Source organism: Mycteria americana, chromosome 1 (assembly GCF_035582795.1).
Source record: "Mycteria americana isolate JAX WOST 10 ecotype Jacksonville Zoo and Gardens chromosome 1, USCA_MyAme_1.0, whole genome shotgun sequence".
In the NCBI taxonomy this organism is placed as follows: domain Eukaryota; kingdom Metazoa; phylum Chordata; class Aves; order Ciconiiformes; family Ciconiidae; genus Mycteria; species Mycteria americana.
The window spans coordinates 198025324-198047510 of record NC_134365.1 but is presented as its reverse complement, the minus strand read 5'-3'; the positions used below and the strand labels follow the sequence as shown (position 1 = coordinate 198047510).

Sequence of the window (22187 nt, the reverse complement as noted above, 5' to 3'; positions counted from 1 at the left end):
TCTACAGTATTTTGCTTGAATATTTTCCCTTTTGTCTTGAATTTTGTGTAAATTATTTATTTACCTCATGTCAAGTGTGTGAACTGTGCTAATGCCTTGAAGGAATTTTTCATTGTTGCTGATAGCTGCCCCTTTAAAGGAGGGGAAAAATCAAGTATGGCAGGAGGATGGAGAAAGAGACTCTTTTGTGAAAAAACAGTTGCCATAACTTTGAATCTATTTTAGTGATAAACTTGTAAATTGTCAGGAAAAAGAAAAGCCTGAGTTACTGTCATAATGCAAAGAACTTCACACTTTAAAGATTTAATATAACCACTAAGGTGATTCAGAATTCTGATTCATCATTTGTACTTGTAGGCCTGAAAAGCAATTTATAGATATATTATTTTAAAAATTTTATATATACACATATATTCTTTTTTCCCTTCGTTACAGTCCTTATTCTGCAAAAAATTTGGAGGTATACTTGTTTTATATTGATTCTAAACAAAGATTAAGACAACTGACAGTAATGTTAAAGAAGTAGTATTTAAGTTAGTTAATTATTTTCAGATACAGCAGAGTCAGTAGTAAATTCTTAAGCACTGTTATTAAAAACTAATTATAATATTACTACTTAATTTTTTACTGTACAAGTGCATACTTGGGACCTTCTTCATTTAATTGTTTTGAAGACCAAGGTATTTTAAATGTATTTGCTTTTTAAGTTCCCTAGTGTAAAAGAGGCTAGACAGATGGAAATTCAAAATGGATATATATATAAAGTTCCTGAATGCAATGCTTTTGAGTGTCTTGTCTAATCAGTAGTCAGTTTGGGCAGTCAAACACTGGAACAGGTTGCCCAGAGAGGTTGTGGAGTGTATTCAAAACATAACTGGACAGAGTCCTGGGCAACCTGCTCTGGCTGACCCTCCTTGAGCAGGGGGATTGGACTAGATGATCTCAAGAGGCTTCTTCCAACCTCAGCCCTTCTATGATTCTTGGATTCAGTGCTCTTTGAACAGGTGGAATTCAGGGCATATGCTGGAGTTTTGAAAATACAGTGTGAACCTGAACTCAAGAGAACTGCTTTTAGTTTCATTCTTACCAAGTATAATTTTTGTCTGGATTACTGTGAACGATATGCTTCCCTTGTTTCTGTTTTCAGGTTTGCTTTATTCAGCATGAATGCAGTCGTAGTCTTCACTAAAAGGATGCTGTGGATGAACAAAATTGTTTCCTATATTCCTTTACAGGAGTGGTTTTTAGGTAAAGCATTATATGATGAAGAATCTACAATAATTCACCATTATGCCTTTGCTGAAAATCCTACAGTCTTTAAATTTCCAGATTTTGCTGCTGGTTGGGCACTTAGCATTCCACTTGTTAACAAGTAAGAATTGAATTTTTAATCACTTCTTAATTGTTTATTGATAGTAATTAAGAGTGTTGAATTTATACAAATTTTCTAGATGCTAATCAATATTATTTTAATGAGTTACGATTTCATATGGATTAATATTTTCTATAAAAGATGAAGGTGTGCCTGCAGTGCACTTGAAGGTCTTACTGCAGATCACATAGATATGCAAAGTCAAATTTTAATTTTGAGCTGTCTTTGAATTGAAGCTGCTGGTTGCAGCTTAGCTATGACAGAGAGCTTGGGATGTACTCAACCAGTGCAGGCTGGCCTCTCATGGTTTTGACTTCAGAGCCTGCACTGAGCTTTTGCTGCTGCCACCTGTATTATCAGCAACTGTGCCAATACGTGTAAGTCTACTTTAGTTTGAGGATCTGAGGTGCATAGCAAGATGTTCAACCAGGCACAGTAACGTACAACTAGCTCTAGGTATGCCTACATAGACTCGTGCTCCCACTATAAACTTACCCAGAAAATACTCCTTTGATAAAATTCCATTTCTTCCTTATTTTACACATTCCAAGCATAATTATTATAAATAAACACTTAAGAATTCATTAGGAGACGAGGATACAGAAATAGATTTCTGTGTCATTGCTGTGCGTGTGATTTATTTTGCTTCACTCTGCCTATCTAAATGTTAACGTCCTGTCAACTAGTTAATAGTTGTCCAGTACTAGTCGTTCAACTAGTTCAATACCATCTCTTGTCATTTTAAAAATGTAGTCTCCCACAGACAGCAGTTTTATTCCTGGATCTTAGTGTTGACTGTATTGCCCTGTAGAAGTATTTCTCTCATGCTGTAGAGACAACCTAGATGTTTATTTCAGATTAGATGCTTAGTTTTTAAATGAGATTTGAAAAGTTCATAGATTTCAGAAGTTGTATGCATCTTGCTGTAGCAAGGATTGATGCTTTCATAAATTGAAGGTGCCTAAATACTGTGCTTTGGAATACACAAAAAGAGAATATTGTCTGAAGTTTGAGATGCTGATCAATATTGAGCTTCAAACGCACTGCTGTTTTTAATCTGTTGAAAATGTTATGCCAGACTGTCCATCTACTCCAGATGAGAACTTTCTTCTTGGGCAGGAAAAATGTTTCAAAATGTGTGTGCTGAAAACTAATATTAACATCATCACACTGTGCTCAGATGAAAAAAAAAAATTGATATGAAAAAGAAATATAAGCTACTTCTTGGGACAATAAATACAGAATTGTGTTCCCCCCACCCCATCCCTAAGATGGGCAGTAGTACCAGCCAGACTTTGCTGCATACACTAGTGACTGATTTTTTTAATATGTTTTTTTGAGTAAATTTCTTCATCTTTAATTGTATAGGCTTGCAAAGAAGTTGAAAAGTGAACCACTCAAGTCAGACTTTACAATAGATTTAAAGCATGAGGTAAGCAGTGATGTAATGAAAGAAAAAATAGTCTCAAATCTATGTATTTGAATGGTGATAAATGATAATGGAAATAACAGATTTTCTTAGAGTTTGCTAAAAAGTTTGAATGCAATGGCATATTTAATTTATTTTCCTTCCTTTAGAATAATACTTTAAAACTATATTTCAGGCATAGAAGAATTAATGAATAAAATTGCATTCATATATGAATACATACATGGTTGTATACAGTGAGGTATCTTCTTAGGCTTTATAGATAGATACCTTCTGAGGTATCTATCTATAAAGAAGGAGAGAAACTTCCAATTCATGAAGCATAAGCTGACATGAATAGTATCTCAGATACCAGCCAGGCTCACTCACTTTCTAAATCAGACTTGAAGAGCTAAATATGATGGAGTTTGGATTAAATAGTCTGGGGAACCTAACTGTTGTGTGAACAATCAACTCTGCAACTTGCAGCATGGAAGTCTGGAAATTTTTTTTTTGCCTCTGGTTTGCAACAGTTTTAAAAGGTAGCCACTAGGTCTTTCAGAGCATAAGTGAGTTGACTGAAAGAACATGAGAAAAAAGGAGTGGGGGGATCTGAAAGAATATCAGTGCTGCTTTTTTATTTTTTCTGCCTTCAAAATGTTTGTGCAGCCCATGGTTTTCTGCTGTCACCAAAGTGAACTCCTGAACCAGGGTGGAAGGGGAGGATGAATCTGGAATAAGCTTGCTGATTTTGGCCTGAAATTATGAGTGATGTTGAATTTGTTTTAATTTTTTAAAACTCCTGAAAGGCAGCTATAAACTGTGTTTCCAGACCACAAAAAAACTCACCTTACTTAAAACTACTGCTGCTGTTCCAGATCTTTATTCTGTAATGGTTATAAACCTCCTTATTTCCAACATAAATCTACAGTGTATTTATAAATTGGTAGCATATTGAAATGAATTTGGGTTTGTGCCAATACTATTCTTTCACATAGTTTCCCCTCCTTGACTGATGTATTTCTCAAAAGCAATTGGACCCCTCTCAGCTTTCATTTTTCTACGTGAAACAAGCCAACAAGCTGTTTCTTTCCTCTTGTTAATTTTTATGAATGCAAGACCTTGGGCTTCACACTGTTAATCTTCTTTTTGTAAGTTACCTCAAAGTCATTCGTATATTCCCAATATTCCAGTCTACCTCAGCACTAACAAAGTCTCTAAACATAGTGTCATAAAAAAAAAAATCATTAGCAGACATTTCTTTTATGTGCCACAGATTGCTTAATGAAAAACAATTGATCACTCGACTGGCAAAATTACTTCCATCCACTTTTTATTCTGTTAGCAGTTCTTTGCATATGTTTCATTTCAAATTTATTGCTACTGATAACCTACTTCAGCCCTTTAGTTATTCTTTCTGCACAGTCTCGTGTCTCCCTAGAGACAGTTCCATTCCCCCTCATTTATTTTATAAATCACCATCTTCTCTTTCTTAAATCATTTTTATCTTTACGCCCTTCTTGTGCGAATCAAGACTGACAACAAATCAAAGGATATAATCTGTGATCTTTAATGATTGTGTGTACTGTTTAAATTTATGAAGGATAATAAATGTTTTAAGTAATGTTTTAGTTTGACAGAGTCCTGATAACATGTGCCTCTAGTCCTTGGTATTTTATTGTGCTCTGTATCAGGTTTTTTTCACCCTACTACTTTCCAAGTCCCTATTTCTTAACATCCATAACATTTATATCATCTTCCATCTGGAAGGCCTATCTTGCAAATATGGTAAAGGGTTTTTGTCATGCTGCTGCTCATTTGTAGATTGTTTTTTACACTTTTTGTAACTGCATGATATATAGCATATTCCCAGATGCTTATTCAAAACTAGAAGTGAATAATGGATTTTTTGTATATCTAACATTAGATTTGAACTAGGACTAAGGCTAAGAATATTTTTTGTCTTTTTATTGTAAATCCATTCCCATTGTTTTGGGAACAGTCTGTCATCCTGTTCTACAACCTAAAATGGCACTCTAACCTCACTTCTGAAGTGTAGCTTCACACCATTCTAAGACTTTCTATTGAAGATTTCATTATTCAGTGGGAAATCTTAGCACATTATGAACTTTCATAAATAATTCATGTTAAGTTACATTTGTTAAATATTCTTTGTGCTGCAGGAGCATTGCTTTTTGTTGGTTTATGTGATAGACATTAATTCTGAATAGCTGAATCCTGAACTAATACAATCTTAAACTGTACTGAAAGCTCTTTAGAAATCACATCCCTTGCTGTTATGTAGTCTTCCAGCTACAAGGCAGGGTCAAGAACCACTTACATCCCATAATGTGAATGTGGTGACAAGGCAAAAAGATAACCTTGAAGATGTATATGTGTTTATTGGCTGCTCTTACCACGAGCATGTATGTGTTACATGTCATTTCCATACTCCTCTACTCCAAGCACTATCAATAGTACTTGTCTTAACTGCCACTCATGCTTATGCGTTTTCTTCCCTATAGAGTGGTCTTTCCCTTTAGTACTTTGTTGAACTCATCTGTAATGCTAAGATCATCTGTGTTTTCAGAAGCATTGCTAAAACAGCAAATAAACAGACCACTTAATAATGGTGAGGCTAAGAGAAATTAGAACTTGCAAACTACAAAACTCATTGTATTGAAAGAACCTGCACCTGAGTTACAGTGGTTTAGCAAGTCACTATCAGCTGAGCAGTAGTAGTGACCATGTTTGTACGCACAGCTCCCAGTTGTCTGCATCTGCTCAATTACAAAGAAAAATACGGTAATTAAACTCTTTTCAATGCAATCAAACTAAATGTTTTTACTTTGCAGTTGAGGTGGTCTAAGAGCACATATGTAGTTATGACAGCCCAGTTACAATCAGCAACTTGCTAAAAAGTCATCAGTTAATTGTGTTCTAGTATGTGACTGTACCCTAGGTGTTTGCTGTCCGAAATCTTTCAAATCTGGAAGCTTAAGTTTCAAAAATATGATTGTATTCTCAAGCCTGCCCCCAGTCCTAACAGGGCCTGTAACAAACTGGCACTTCTATTTTCTAAGTTCCAGAAATGACTGTGTGCAGGTAGTTGGGAGTTTCTGAGAATGTTGAGACCTAAATGAGATGGACAGGAAAATAATCATCTATAACTTAGAAGTCTGTAATTGGTTTGGTGACTTGGGCTTGTCCAGACCATACTTAATGCTCTTGGTTTGCGCTGAGTTCTTCCTGAACACTGGGGAGAAGGTAATATTGTGCCCTCTTAATAATAGCTTAATGATCACATTATTTGCTAAAAGAGGAGCTGAATTCTGGCCCTGGTGGGGGTTAAAGCTAACAGTTCTTAAGTAGGCATAAAACAGTGAAAAGGAGACTCATTTTCATTGCCTTTAGTGTGTGCTGGGTCTGGTCCCATAGTCCAATGAAGCACTTAACTTGTTTTCCATGCAAGAGCCGTTGGGAATATGTGTAAATAACATGGGAAACAAGAACTAGAACCCAAGACTGATTTTCCTCCCTTGGAGGAGTCCCATTCCCCCTGTGCAGTAGAGTCAGGCTCCCCTTTGCTACACTATCTTGTTGGTTCCATGAATCTTACTTTTTACACAGTAACTCAGTTTCATGAGGTAACATGGAGAGTCTCTGTCCCAGAATATCTATGGTTTGTTGGTGTAGGCACCCTTGTGAAAACTAGAAGCTGTAACTTCTGTCTGAGTGAGGCAGAAGCAAACCTAGAATCCAGATCTCCTTTATCTTGAGTATAAGTTCAAACAGCTCGTGTCCAAAGATGCTTTCACATCGTTGGCCTATCCTCAAAAGAGACTAAGCATTCAGAATCGGGGGTGTATGGCAGTGCAGCTGGGAAGCTCTGAATCCACATACTTACTGAGATATTATTTTCTGCCTTTTAGATTTTTAAGAACTTCATTTTGTTCTTACAAGTTTCTGAACAGTTTTATATGAAATGAAGTTAATCTTTTAACTGGTCTGAGGCAGGCACCCAACATAGAACTTTCCTGCCTGAATACTTAGTCTGACAAAGTTATAAGCGGTGTAAAAGTATTGCAGTAGAAATGTTGGGCAAGTGTAAGTGTTCTTGATGTGTCATGAAGTACAGATTGAAATATTATTATTTTTATTATGAATGGAATGTAAATACAAAGGGGTGGTTTTTTTATCTTCTTCAGACATCACTGGTTTGCTTCTTCCTTTTTCTCTAAATTTTGGTTGGCTTTTTTTTTGCTGTTGCATTTAAAATGGACAAGAGTCTACTATAGGGTAGCATATCTATTACATTATCCTTCACTGTATTTTATAACTTCTCAGAGTTTCATTACTGATTTCAGGCAGTTTAAATTGTCACCAGAGAATGGCTCTATTTTGAAAAGCTGAAAATTGCCACATAGGATGAAACAGGCCTAGCTACTCCAAATTATCAAAATAATTTTAAGAGCAACACAATAAGGATTTTTGTTTACTTTTAAACGAAGGTGTAAATATTCACTCTTCCACTTCTTATAAAAGTTAACGATGAGTTGTTTTGACATGCTTAAATATATGAAACTAGTTGTAATTCTATGAAAAAAAATTTAAAACTTGTCTGTCTACAGAATTTCTTTTATAGCAAAAAAATTACATGTTGGCTGTAGAAACATGAGCAAGAAGTAAGGTATGCAGATAGTTAACCAAGGGACAAATCTTCTACAGCATTTTTCAGTTAAGTTTGTCCTGTAATATGATTTCTTTGTATGCCCTGAGAATTTTTATCCAGTTTCATTACTGATATAAATGTTCTCTATTTTGATAGATTGCCCTGTATATTTGGCAGAAAGGGGAAGGACCACATCTTACTCCAGTGCCAGAGTTCTGCACAGATGACGTGAACTCGTATAAGGTTGATCACTGTGCAACAACATTCAGTAATTTTCTGCCACTTTGTGTAAGTACCATATTTTAAATACCACTTTCTTAGTAAAGGTAAAACTCTTACTAAAATGCATAATCTTTAAAAATTTAAAGATCTCAAACCTTAAGAAAATATTTTTCAATATGTTAAAAAAAAAAGTTTGTTTAGCATTTATCTATTTTTGGATATGCTTTCAACCTTCCATGACACAGGATATTTCCTGGCAAACAAATATTGCGTATGCTTTAATGGGACTTTCTACCACAATGTTTGAGCAGCCCATGATCTATAAAGTATTTCCCCTCACATTTCTGTGAGATACTGAAGTATAGATAAACTTTTTTCACAGATGGGAATCTAAAACTTGTTGAGGCTAAAGATAAAACGTATTGTAGTATTTGGTGCATTCAAGTACAGCCCATCTCTTCCACCTCTAGGAGAGTACATTTGTGATATTATGGGTTAACTGTTGCTAGAGGCCAAAAAGTGTTCCATGCCTCCAGGAGAGCAAAATTCAAGGTGCCAAAAAGGAAAACAAATAAAAAAGGTTAAATGATTTTATTAGAGTTGAGAAAATGCAAAGATTTCTACTGTGTAGCAGTTAAGCTTCTTTTTCCAAGTATGATACGGTTCAACATGTTCTCATAGTGATTAATTTCAAAGAAATTAAGAAAATACTCTTTTTCAGATGAATCATTCTTAGTTCAACAAGTTCTACTACTCATTCTCTTTTCCTAATGATAGGTGTTTTAGTTCATGTTAGAATACTACATCAATGGAAAAAATAACATTTCAATAATGTTATTTCAGGAATTTTAAACCACTAATGACCTTTTCTTCAAGAGACAAAAATGTACTTTCTACTGTATTATTGGTACACTATTCTACTTGATATGCTATACAATGAAAAGATATTTTCTTTTTTATTATATGCATGGGCATACATATCCTATAAAATGTTAGAGGCAGAGCCTACAATTACAAAATTCTTTTTTGTTCTGTTCCTATAGGGAGAGCCAGTGAAAAAGGAAGATGTCTTTGTTGCTGTAAAAACATGTCAGAAATTTCATGGAGACAGAAGTAAGTTGTTGGTTAGTCAAGGTAGTAGTTCTATGCAATATAGTTCATGAAATTAATATTTAAAAAACAAGCTTATATATGCTGTCTCTGTAGCTCTTTGGGACTAAATGTTTGCAAAATCCACTGGGAAACATGAAAGCTTCAGAACTGTAAACAGCTCATTCTTTAGGTAAAATTTTTTTTGCTATTCAGAGTTCTTCAGGAGTGCTGTGAAACGTTTAAGATGAAAAGCTGTGGTCGTTTGATGTTTCATCATTAGTGATTGGTTGGCAAAAATCTTGAAATTGAATACCTAAATTAAAAATATGCATAAAGTTAGTTTATATTGTTGTAAATTGGAGCTGTTGCAATATTAATTAATATAGAAGCTATTAATATCCTTTAGTGTGTTTCCCCCAGATAATTGGTTCAGTTCTGTTCCTTGTACTAGCAGTGACGATTGTGCAGCTGCATGGTGGCTGATTTAGAAATTTGAACAAGCTGAAAGCTCTCTCCCCTCCTCCTTCCTTTTGTCCTGCCCTCCCCTCCAGTAAAAGATGGAACAGCTTATGCTGTCATATTGCCTCTGTCTGTTGTCACCGTATGCAACTGGATGTGCACAGGTGTTTTATAATGCTTGGAATGGGAAATTTTGTCTCTTGTAGAAACGTGGTCATCTGTAGTTACTTTGTCCAAGCCACGGCCCAGATCAAGAGTCTCCCAAGTGTGCAACGTACAGTGTGTTGCATCTGGAAATTGTAGTGTTATACAAGTAATGATTGTCACCATGAAAGTATGACCATGATATCCATGGTAAAAATAACAACCAAAACAACTAGCACAGCCCAACAAGATATGTCCAGTAGGTATTAACTTCCTTCTCAGAGGCACAGACACACTCAGCTTCAGCTAATACATGGTAAGGCTCAGCTAAGTTGAGGTAGATCCAGTGTCTACAAAACTTGGAAGGAAAAATTCCAAGTTGAAGTAATGGCTAGTAGTTGTACCGAATATTTTGGGGGTTTGCCACAGCTATTGTCAGAGGAGAGGGTGAAGATAAAAGCTCTTTTCTTAACTAAGTCCCCCTTTGCTAATGCATCCAAAACTGTAGGTTCTAAATTTAGGCTATTTGCCATGTTGCTATTTTTTTTTCTTCAAAATAAGATTTATGGAATTTTTTTCTTAATTTTACTGCACTTGATGAAAGCACATTTCTAGTATTTTAATCACCTAATCATTAGGCTATCTTTAAAGTAGCTTTTGACATAACAAAATTAACTGTCCTGTAATTGGAGTTCACTGAAGAGTTCTCCTTTCTGGATCCATGTTTATTTCCTTACATCAAAATTAAAACAAACAAACCGTCCCCGTCGTCCGTCCCCCCCTGCACCCGAAAGTCAGAAAAGAACACAAGGCTTCCAAAAGATAGTGTAAACATCCTTCAAGAAACACCTGTTGAAGACTCAGTGAGGAAAATTCTTGAACTTTCCTCACAGCTTCCAGTGTTATGTAATAGAGGGTAATCTTACTCAGGATTTTGAAAGATTAACGCATGCCAGATTCAGAGAGCTCCTTTTACCTGGTAAGTCATTTTTTACTGTATGCCAAAAACTACATTAGTGCAACATTAAGGCTTGGAATTCGATGTGCAAAAGCAGCTAAATTTTACTTCAGAATTTACTTCAGATACAACTTTCCTTCTTACACATACCATATATGGTTATATAAGAAACTTTCAAGACTGCAAACATGCATCAGGGTTCTAGAAGTAGCACAAATAAAATATAATTAGAGCTTAGAACTGGCCTTCTGTAAGTGTCATGGTTTAACCCCAGCCGGCAACTAAGCACCACACAGCCGCTCGCTCACTCCCCCTGCAGTGGGAGAGGGGAGAGAATTGAAAGGGTAAAAGTGAGAAAACTCGTGGGTTGAGGTAAGAACAGTTTAATAACTGAAATAAAATAAAATGAAATAATAATAATTGCAATGAAAAGGAAAACAATAAAAGAGAGAGAGAGGAACAAAACTCAGGAAAAACAAGTGATGCAACTGCTCACCACTCGCCGCCCAAAACCCAGCCCATCCCCAAGCAGTGATTGCTGCCCCCCGTTCAATTGCCCCCAGTTTATCTACTGAGCATGATGTCATGTGGTATGGAATAGCCCTTTGGTCAGTTTGGATCAACTATCTTGGCTGTGCCCCCTCCCAGCTTCTTGTGCAGCCGCCAGAGCATGGGAAGCTGAAAAGTCCTTGACTTAGTATAAACACTGCTTAGCAACAACTAAAACATCAGTGTGTTACCACATTATTCTCATACTAAATCCAAAACACAGCACTATACCAGCTACTAGGAAAAAAATTAACTCTATCCCTGCTGAAACCAGGACAATAAGTATCTCTGTAGTGCGGTATTAAAAATTCTGTGTGATCACAAGTATTAATACATATTGATAAATATTTGCATAAACAGCTAGTCAGAAATTTCAGTGTTGTTCTTTCTTTGGAACATATGAGTTGTAAGAAATTATGAAGTATTGTGGGATTCAGTTTAGAATAGACATTAGTCTGGATGGTGACACTTCCATCAAAACAAGCAAGGAAAAGAGAAAGACACTTTAGCTAGTAGCCTCCTTGTTAGACCACTTAACTGAGGTGAGACTCACATCCTTGCTTCAGTGAATTTTTTTCATTTACACAAAAAAGGAGGACTTCACTGAAGAAATTGAGAGGCTCAGTCCATAATAGCAAATAGTTCTATATGTTAAAGCACCCTACTGAATTTGAGGTCCTTGGTTGGAGAAAGGTGAAACAGCCTTTACAGGTGTGTCTCTTCTGCCAGGTGAAGGTTGAAAGCTTTTTGTATATCTGTGACATTTCTGTATTGGGGCCTTTCTGAAAGCTTTCTGATTTTGTTCTTCTGAGAAACACTTTTGAAATAAAACATTTCCACAAAATAAGAAAATAATTTCCTGCCTACTTGTTTTTTTTAATTCTATTTGGAAAAAAAAAAGTTTACATGGCACTTTCTGTTAGTTAATGCATGATTATGCAGTCATTATATGATGTAATGTGACTTTTTAGTACATGGGAGGTAGAGTTAATGTATTGTGAAATTCCTGGCTTTGCATTTCAAACCTCCACTGTCATGTTATATGAACGTATTTTTTGTACGTAATTCCCTTTGGACTTTTTAATGCAAAAATTTGAGAGCAGTTTTAAGTGTCTAAAACACTTAAAAGCAGTATCATCCATTGCACTACAGAACTGGAATTATACGTTTTCCAAATATTAAAGCCTTTCCATTAGTGCATTGAGTTCTTATTATCTTAACAGTCACCTTTCAATTCGTTTTAGTCTTATCAAACTGACTGTTGGTCAATCAAGAATAATAAATCCTACAAGTCTCTGGGTGATCAGAGTAGAGGAAAGTGAGCAAGTAGGTAGGCAGCAAACATCAAATTAGGTGATGGATGATTCCAGCAAGGGGCTAAAATGAGTTGTTCACAAGCATCAGAGTTATGTAGCAACAATGGGAAATTACGTAAATATTTCCTCTGTTTAAAGAGCTAGCTACTTCTAATGAGACCTATGGGGTGGTGTCAAAGAATGTAAAGTCGACAAACAATGACAGACAGCAGAATGCACAGTGTTTCAGAGTAGTTGTTCATCTAAGTCCTGACGGTTTAATTTTTAAAATGGAAAAAAATCATTGATTTTAATTGGATCATTCTCTTCCAAACACCCTGCAGGTGTTTGGCTTTTTGTGTGTTACCCATGATTTATTAATTTCTGGATATAATTTAAACATTTGTAGCATCATTATTAGAATTTTGTATGAGCAATTTTAAATGTTTATGTCAAATGGCAAACTAATAAGAAAAGGATTTCTCTTGTAGAGAAGCATTAAGCAGTCCTCCTTTGAAAAGAATCTCCATGGGATAAAAATTGGTTGTATGGTATTTATAAATGTCCTTCTGTGAGTATGTCTCCAGACACAGGTGCTTTTGAGCATTAACATGGTGTTGCTGTCAGATATGATGTATATAACACAAGCGTAGTATTTGAAAAGGTGCATTTGGTCTGTTTCTGATTCAGAATATTTTACATGCTGTACAGTTGTATGTGCTGTTTTTAAAATGCGACATTTTCAATACTGGAAGAATGATTGAGCTGTGATAGTGTTCATGCTGATGTGTGCTATAAAGTCTACCACAGCAAGTGTAAAAGTAATGAATTCCATACTTGGATTAGCATAAATGTAAACGTCACAGTTTTCAATGTAATATGAATGAAACTAGGGTCATATTTTAAAAGAAAATCTGTTACGATATAGATAAAACTGCCCTGACTGGCTTTCATAAAAATGCAAAAATGTTTCTCCCTAAATATTGTAGGCAAGAAAAAAGAACGAACATTTAGAACCATGATGCTGTATTTGAAACAGCATTTTCATTACCATGTGAAGGAATACGTCAGTTAACAAGGTGCATAAACATGTTGACCAAGTACTTATTTTAATCAAGTTACTTATGTTTCAATGTCAACGATTGTTTTGCAGTACCAGTTGTAAAGCAGACTTGGGAAAGAGAAGCTGCTCTTATTGAATACTACAGTGATTATGCAGACATCTCCATTCCTACTATAGATTTAGGCATACCTAATACTGACAGAGGTGAGCTATTGGCTGTTGTCAGTTTTGCACAAATAGCTGTCTAAAGATGGTAAGTTTTATGGATGATATGTATATTTCATGTTTAGAGATTCTGTATTTCTTTAGCACATTTGTCCAGCCTAAACTAAAAGAATGCTTTTGCCACACAGGAAATGGATGGAAAGTACAGTTCACCTATGTAGGTAGAATGTTCTTTTTAGTAGAAACCTACATACTGTGAGTATGAAAGCATGGTACACTGGTATACTCCAGGAGACAAAAATTGGTGTTATTACTCTAGGTAAGAGTAATAACTCTTGAGTTATTGACAATCTTGAGTAAGATTGTCAGTGGTAGCAAAAGTCATAGATTTATGTCAAAAGACCTCAGACAGTGCCAGTTGGTTACTGAGCATAAACTACTTGCCATGTGGTATTCAAATATTATATGCTTGTGCCTAGTATGTCTTGATTTAAGCACAAAAACTAAATCTTAAGATTGGAAGATCTTTTTTTTTGACAAATAATGTGGTTTTAGAGTAATTTACTTTGTGTTTAAATAGAGAAAAAGCTATGGATATGATGGCTTCCATGAGTTTATTAGTTTTAGGGCTTTTTCTTTCATTTGATCTGTTGTTCTTAGGCTTATAGTCTCTGCTACAGGCTACTACTCAGCTTCTGAATTAGAAGTGTCCAAGCTGTGGCCTATTATCTTTGTCTGGCCCACTAGGTCAGTTGTTCTGATCTCTGGCTTATTTCCAGCTGCCCTTTTTTTGTCCTCCACAGGGTCTATTAGAGGCAGAGAGAGAATAGGCAGGGATTTCCATTTGCACAGGTGCAGTGTGACATGTGCAACCAGTGAGTGTTTTCAGGAGGTAGCAGACCTGCTGGGCATGTGTGGATCATCTATAGAAGCCGTGCCCAGTAGTTAGAGTCACACCAGGGGGAAGGGACCTCCTGTCTTTGGCCTTTGAGCATTGCTGTGGGGAGCAGTGGGACCTGTGGGCTACTGGCATTCTAAACTAAACAAATTGTGCTGAGTTTACTCTAATACTATTTTTGTCCATCTTTTGTCATGGAATATAATATAGAAATCTTGGTTTTGATTTTGTAGATGTTTATATATTAGTCTGCATTAAGTTCATGGTTTCACAAAATCAGCAAAGCCAGGACTTCATTTCTTAGGCTGAGAGTTACTGCATTTTCTCAAGAAATATTTTAACTGGAAGCAGCTTTGAATATAGTATCCTATCCTTATTTTTTAATGCTTGTTTAGTAATTGTAAGAATGATAGCACTAATTGCTTTAGACAATCAACTGTAATCTAGATGAATAAGGGCTGTTTGCAATTAGATTTTTCCAAGATCTAAAAAAGATTCAGTAGAAGTCTGAAACTTCCTGTTTCTCTTGTCCTGCTCATTCTGAACAAGGGTGTTTCACTTCTCAACTCCTAGTAAAGGGTGTTTTAACTCTCAACTTTGTTATAGTCTTGTGATAAATGTTAAGACCTTTCCTTGGTGAAGTCATCAGGACCTGAGTTGCTGGTTATGAGTACAGTAGATTAATGTAGACTTGAATATTTACAGGCAAGCAGTGGACCTGCTTGATGCATCATGAAATACTATGAAGATATCTTGGTGTGTTTTGCAGAACATGTTTCTATCATAGTCTCCTCATTTTACAGTTTTGGAAATTTAGGAGTAGCAGTTTGCCAGGTATTGTCCAACAGCTTAATTAGCTGGAATATAGTTTATTAGTTATAGTAAAATATTTATTTAATTCACGAATAATTGTTTATTACAAAATCTCATTTTATATAAATTTACATATTCTGTTATTCCTCTTCCTCTAGGTCACTGTGGGAAAACTTTTGCCATTTTGGAAAGGTTTTTGAATCATAGCTCTCCCAGAACTCCCTGGTTGGTCATAGTGGATGATGACACATTGATAAGGTGCATGTTGCAATATGTCAGGAATTACCACTGTTCATGTCAATAGGAGTTTTAGCAATATTCATGTCTTCCTCTGTATTTAAGAGGTACAGCTATTTTATTAACGTAGATTTATATTCCTTCAAGGAAAAAAATTATTGCTTTCCTTCAGCATTCCTTGACTAATTTTATAAACAAAGTAATATTGTAACTTGATAAAAACTATGCATATTAGTGTGATTATGTAATCATATAGTCCAAATATGATTACAAATTGTCATGTGTTGTGATTCTTCAATGTAGGCATGTCTGAGCTGATTGGTTTTAGTCATTTGCTAATACACTTTCTAAGATGTATTCCTCACTTAAATGTGCCAGAAGAAAGGTCTGTAAGCTAGTCAGTTGTCAAAGTCACCCAGAACTGTGTCCAGGGACTTGCATTTAGAAAATGTTAGATTTAGTTGGGAATTTAGTTAGGAATTTAGATCCCATTCACATGAAAGCTGACACTGTAGTGTAAGAGAAATAAGGCACAGTGATCAACCAGAGGGATCACATGGTCATGAAGATGAGAATAAGTGATTCAAGATAATAGTTTACGGTAAATGATGTGACAGAAGAAGAATTTGGAAGAGGCTATAACTGTAGATAAAGCAATATTCATATAACTAAATCTACCTTTTTGTTTTTCAATTCCTGGGAGAAAAGATAATTTGCAAAGATCTTGCCACTGTTCGGAAAAAATAATTTCATGTTTGCTCTGAGATGAGACTCAGTTTTATTGAGAAACTTTGCTTGCTTCTTCAGAAAAATATTTTTAAGCTAATTGATTCATCATTTGACCAAAGTCAGCGATCATATCTCATAGTAAATAATCCATCATAAATTTCTGTTTAAAAGTTTGTATCTCTGTTTTTTGTAGAATTTCTGAAATTATTCTGTCATTTTTGTGCTATTTACTGGAATGCCATTTAGGCTAGCAATGTCTGTTTCAAAATGAATGTCTACATGATTAATTTTTTTTTTTTAATGGATTTTCATATTATAGTATCTTCAGGCTCCGAAAATTGCTCAGCTGCTATGACCCAAAAGAACCAGTATTTCTTGGAGAGCGTTACGGTTACGGCTTGGGAACTGGAGGATATAGTTATATCACTGGCGGCGGAGGGTAATTTATTTAAACTCCTACTGAGATCTACATCAGTCCCTGCTTTGAGTGTAAATGTTTTTAATTATAACACAAATCAGTTTCAACAGAAACAGTGATGTTTCCTAGTATAATTAAATGTAATGATGCTCACAGACCCAAATGTCCTAACTAGTAAGAAGTTGTGCTGCCCATTGGGAACAGATTTGTAGAGCAAAACAGTTGGTGCTGAGGACCATGCATGTTTCAGGCGGGGTCATTTCGGCTTGACTGGTCCTGTGAACTGAGTGCCTGTTGGTTATCTGCACCATATGTTTTCCTGATACACATCACGCAGCCTCATTTCAACTGATGGAATTCATTCTGCATACTCAGAGACCATCTTACAATGTGATTCAAAGTGTAGTAAGCAGAGACAATTGGGATAGTTGCTTAAAAAAATACACTTGTGATCTGAACTGTTGTGGAGTTTGCAGGAGAACCCAAAGCAGCACACCTAGGGATACAAATTGCTGCAATGAGAATATTCTTTCCTGTTCTCTTTCTTTGTCCAAACATGGAGAAAAATGATAGTGATTCTCCTTCTGTTTTTGAACTTCACGTGGTGATTTATGGAGAGGTGGCTGAGCAAGGAGTTTGATGTTGATGTCCTGGAAAATAGTTTCTCATAGAAAAGAATCATTGTGGGTTGATCTCATGCATGAGACACAGGGATCCCTGTGATTGTATGCAAAATTTGGCTTAAATTAACACGTATATGAACTTTCAGGTTGGCTTATGTTGCAATAAGAATGATCGTAAGACTCTGATCTGTCCATCTTGTGTGTCTAAAGCAAGTAGTGTGGATGTCTGAATGTCCTTAGTGTCTTACGCTGTGAAAAGTAATGGCTATAATAACTTACTAGATTCTTATCCATCCATGAGTAAGTAAAAATCAATTGACTGGCCTTCTCATTGTTTTGCATAGTTGCAATGATCTTACTTAAGTAGGGTTTATGCTTGAGTTAAGAAGCAAACTTTCTGCTGGTGCTGGTATGTTTGTTCATTACCAGTCTTATACTTCTACATCTTTTTAGCGTTTATCTCTTAGTTTCTATTCTGTCATCTAGATGTGGAAATCTGGGGGTTATTTTCATTCTCTGGTTTGAGCAGATAGAGACACAGATCATCCATCTTGCTCCATACCCTAATTTTGAGAAGGTTCATTGTAAGTTAAGAATTCTATATAACTGAAGGGACACAGTCCAGATATTCAACTAGCAAGTATATAGCCCAAATGTGTGTAATTTATGTCACACCTTCTGTGTAGCAACACGTGCTGGTCACAAGTCCCAGGCTTATTCTTCCTTCTCTATTTGATCTGAGTACTGAGATATGAGTTCCTATTGTGTTGTCCTTTTTTTTTTTTTTTTTTTTTTTTTATGATACATGCAGTCTTCAAGGTTGCAATGATAGTGATGGAGTCTTTTACAACTTTAATCTGACAATATTCTCAGGTCAGTCTTTTTGCCTTAGCATTCAGTATTCGTAGAAGTCTTGCCATGGCCCAGTGTCAAGTGAAGGATTGTCATAGAGTGAATGAACTTGTGAAAGCCATGCAGTGATTTCAGAGTGTGAATCTTTTTAGTACAACTTGTAGTAGCTAGAGGACCTGGTATTCTGACCAGACTGGGTGGATGATGTAAATTCAGAAAAGGCAGCTATGGAATACTAGACAACAGTATATTCCCTCAGCTGCTGAATTTAAGACATCATCATGTTTCTGGTCTACTGAAGGCTTATTTTAGTGATAATGATGTAACAGCTCCAGGCTCTGGTTGATATTTAGATGAGGAAGAAAGTTAGGATGAACAGAATAGCCTTGCAATGACTTCAAGGAACATTTTTCACTTATGGAGAGAACTCTGTAGAACCGAGGATTCAAGGAATGACAGTTCAGGTTTAGAGTTCTTTTCATTTAATTGCTACATGATAACTTACTGGACAATACATTTGAGTACGATAGAGGAGAATATCCCTTTAAAGTCCTGGCCAAATTTGGGAGAAATTATCAACTGCAGTAAAAATGGTAGCTAGCTAAATAATTGTTGGAATAACAACAATTGGCATAATTGGTATAATTAATTTTCATTATATAAAGTAATTATCTTTCAGAAAATGCCTCTTGCACTACTTGTCAGTACTGATTTCTCCAATTTTAAAATTTCAGATATGTTGTACCAGAGGGCTACATTTTGTCTTGCAGTTTTATATCATTTAGCAATATTTATTAATTATAGTCATTTGGCTTCTCTAGTAGTTATTGTCTTATACGTTTCATTTGCTTTTTTTACTCAGGATGGTTTTCAGCAGAATAGCTGTTCAGAAACTACTTGCTAGTAAATGCCGGTGTTACAGCATGGATGCGCCCGATGATATGGTCCTTGGGATGTGTTTCAGTGGCTTAGGAATCCCTGTAACACACAGTCCACTTTTCCATCAGGTCAGAGAGTTATTTTTACTAGTATTTAAAATATATTTCATTCTTTTAAGTATACACATAAAACAGGACTCATAAATATTGCAGATTCAATCAATGTGTAATTATGATAACCAAGATGCTGCTGCTGTACCTTATTTCTCTCCAGAATAAGTTTGATCAAGCAAATAAGAATATTCTCAAAGCATGGATTACTACAATGCTTTAATAGTTTATAAGATATTTCAGTTACCCTGTGACGACATTTTATAAAAAATGCAGTCAGAAGTGGGAACTTTGAAAAACAAATAGAATTAGGAGCCACATGCTTTGAATACTTGTGATATATCCTCTAAGAAAAGAAACAAAATACTTTTTTTCCACACCACAATGCTTTTTTTTTCAGGTAATGGAGAACTGACTGTGAAATTTTTCACTAAATTTGTCTTCTCCACTTATCCAATTTTTCTATTGATTCAGTGTTTACTATTCTGAAATATCTCATCAGTGAAGATACAAAATGTAAAAGTATTCCCAGAACTGTTGTTTTTGTAGTGGATTCTGAAGAATGGTATAAATATGGTAAATTGCTATATGCTAGTGCAAGGGAAAAAGAGGTCACAAAACATAATTTTCTTGTGAGTGTATTCTCCAGTTTGGGAGAAGTGGATTGGAACAGATTTAAATCTTGTTTCTGTCTTCCAGAATATTTAACATCTAACTGTCATGTCACAGTGGAAAACACAATGCATTGAGTCCCAGAGAGAGTTGCTGCCTTGTAAACCAAATAAACACTTTACCTTCCTCCCATGGTATTAAAGAGAAGAAGTGCTTATGATTTTTCCCAAAGAGTGCACAACTTTTTAAAAATCAGTATTTAAATCAGTGTAGTGTTCAGTGTTTTTCAGGTGTTAATCTAGTTTAAAAACTGGGAAGACCTGTATAGCTGATATGAACTGAGATTAAGATAATAGGCTACTTGAAAATTAGTAAATTGCCATGTAATTCAAAGCATCTGTCAGTGGGGGAGAAAAGGTTTGCTATTTAGATTATCAGTTTTTCCTATATTGAGATTTTCTTTCTGATTACATTTACTATATGGAGAAATGGGAAGACCAAGAATGCACTATTCAATATTGTAATTCCTTGTCCATATAAAAAAATCGTATCTGTTTACTTTCCTCTTTTGTTTATCATTGCTTACTCCTTTCAGTATAGAAAGAAAGCAAGTAATGCATCTTAAAAAATCAACAGAATTATTAAATAATTTGTACTTGCACAGGTGTCTTAAAAAAAAACCCACTTAATTAAAGGAGAGTTGAAAAGAACAGAACACATTTTACAGATTTGTAGGAATGGCCTTATACAACAAAACAAAGCACTTCCTTGTAATCCTTAATGGTGTGCATTTGATACTGAATCACTTTGAAAGTGAAATCCTAGCAGTTTGATTTTCCACACAGACAATTACACTTGAATTCTAATTCATCTTTACTGTCACTTATAACAAATTCTAATTTTACATCCCTTGAACAGAAATTAACCCTGGGGGGAAGACTACTAAATAAAAATTGAGTGTGCTTATTCTACGAATTCCACTATTATGCGACAAATATTTTAAATATGAGAAAACCAAAATGGGATGTTCTGTCAACCAGAAAATTATTTTTAAAGACTTGACTGAAATGTTATGATGTACAATGTTCCCTGAAGTACATGAATCCAAAATTGTACTAAGTATATATTATGAAACAGACGCAAAGATATCTTCATCCTTAGAGTGTCTATGATGTAACAGTGTTTGCTTTCCTGTTTGCTACATGCTGAGGTAGGCATGTATTGTGTAACCTGTTCCAGAGGCTTCTGACATGATGAGATTCTTTAAGAGAACAGGAGTCTTCCCATGTTGAGTAGCAGTCAGGATTGTGGTCTCAAAATATAAAACCTGGGCAAGAGCAATGTATTTGGCTTTTGTAAAATACCAAATACAAATTCTAGCACACACACCCCCCCCAAAGATTACAATAATTGATTCCGCAAAATATAAGGAAGAAAAATTTCGGGGAATTTATATCTTAAGGTCAACCACCTACAAAGCAGTATGATTCTCTGAGAGAAATGTAATAAATATGATAGTTATCAGAGCAGATCTCATTCTTTGAAGATTATTGAAATGCCAACATTATGTCTATAGCTCAATAAAAAGCTGATTGATTTTCAAACAGCAAAAAACCTTTGATCTCAGATATCTAAAAACTGTCTCTATCCAAAGTAAATTGCAGTAAATTCTTCAGGTTTTTGGAACCAAAATATTCATCAAAGTTTTTTCAAAAGCCTTGAGGGAGATAGGCTCCCTCTTGATTTCTGCAATAGAATTTTTAAAAATAAGCATTCTGTGGTTTAAATATCAAAATTAAATATATATATACATATATATATATTTTTTCAGATTTCTTAATGTCAAATTCTATTGCCTAATTTTATGACTGGAGCGTATACGGAACTGCATGAAGAACACAGCATGTAGAATTCATTAATACCACCATAAGCAGGTGAAGTGTGCAGTATTAAATCAGTAACTAGCTTAGACATCAAATCAGTGATTCAGTATCCAAATCACTCAATCTTCTTCTTGTGTTTTACACCTAGGAAAAAAAAAAAAAAAGTGTGCCTTTCATGCATTTCTCTTTACAAAACTCTATTTACAATGGCAAAATCTGGTTATCTTACCAGGGATCAGTACAGGTGGGGCTTTTTTATGTAATGATGCACTTACATGCCATTAAACTGTCAGAGGAAATGAAACATGCTTGGTGCATTAAGAAGTCAGCTGCATCATGTGGCTGTGTTGTAATTCTGTCTCTTTTGATATAACCTGATAAAGAATAACTGCAGTTTTCTGGCACCACAATATCTCCTGCATTTGGTAACCTTTCCCCATCATAAAACTTCATATATTTTGGCTGCTTATGGCCTTATTAGGATCCTACAATCACACTGGCAGTGCTGGCAACTCACATTAAGAGGAGGAGCACGAGAATATTACTTAAAACCATTTTGTCTTTATTGAACCAAAACTGTATATTTAAAAAGATGCAATACAAACTACACTGTTTATCACTTGCTTTCATAGACGGTGACCGTTTCATCCTGAGAAATAGGTCATATTTAATATCAGTGTACTTCATAGCATGATGACTGCAGTGCGAGTTGAAGATCTAAACTAATGCCTATC

The 22187-nt window shown here is 35.3% G+C and overlaps 1 protein-coding gene across 2 annotated transcripts in view; it reads left to right on the top strand.

Annotated features, from left to right (window-relative positions):
- Positions 1-22187, top strand: part of B3GLCT (beta 3-glucosyltransferase) — a 67870-nt gene that overhangs the window by 43855 nt on the left and 1828 nt on the right. Inside the window, exons 7-14 of one of the 2 annotated variants that reach the window (XM_075490800.1) lie at positions 1236-1372; positions 2741-2804; positions 7609-7740; positions 8718-8787; positions 13325-13438; positions 15269-15368; positions 16396-16515; positions 18832-18976. In XM_075490800.1, coding sequence (XP_075346915.1) covers positions 1236-1372; positions 2741-2804; positions 7609-7740; positions 8718-8787; positions 13325-13438; positions 15269-15368; positions 16396-16515; positions 18832-18976 — 882 coding nt within the window. The remainder of the gene's footprint in view (positions 1-1235; positions 1373-2740; positions 2805-7608; positions 7741-8717; positions 8788-13324; positions 13439-15268; positions 15369-16395; positions 16516-18831; positions 18977-22187) is intronic. The other variant, XM_075490801.1, reaches the window with a different exon arrangement.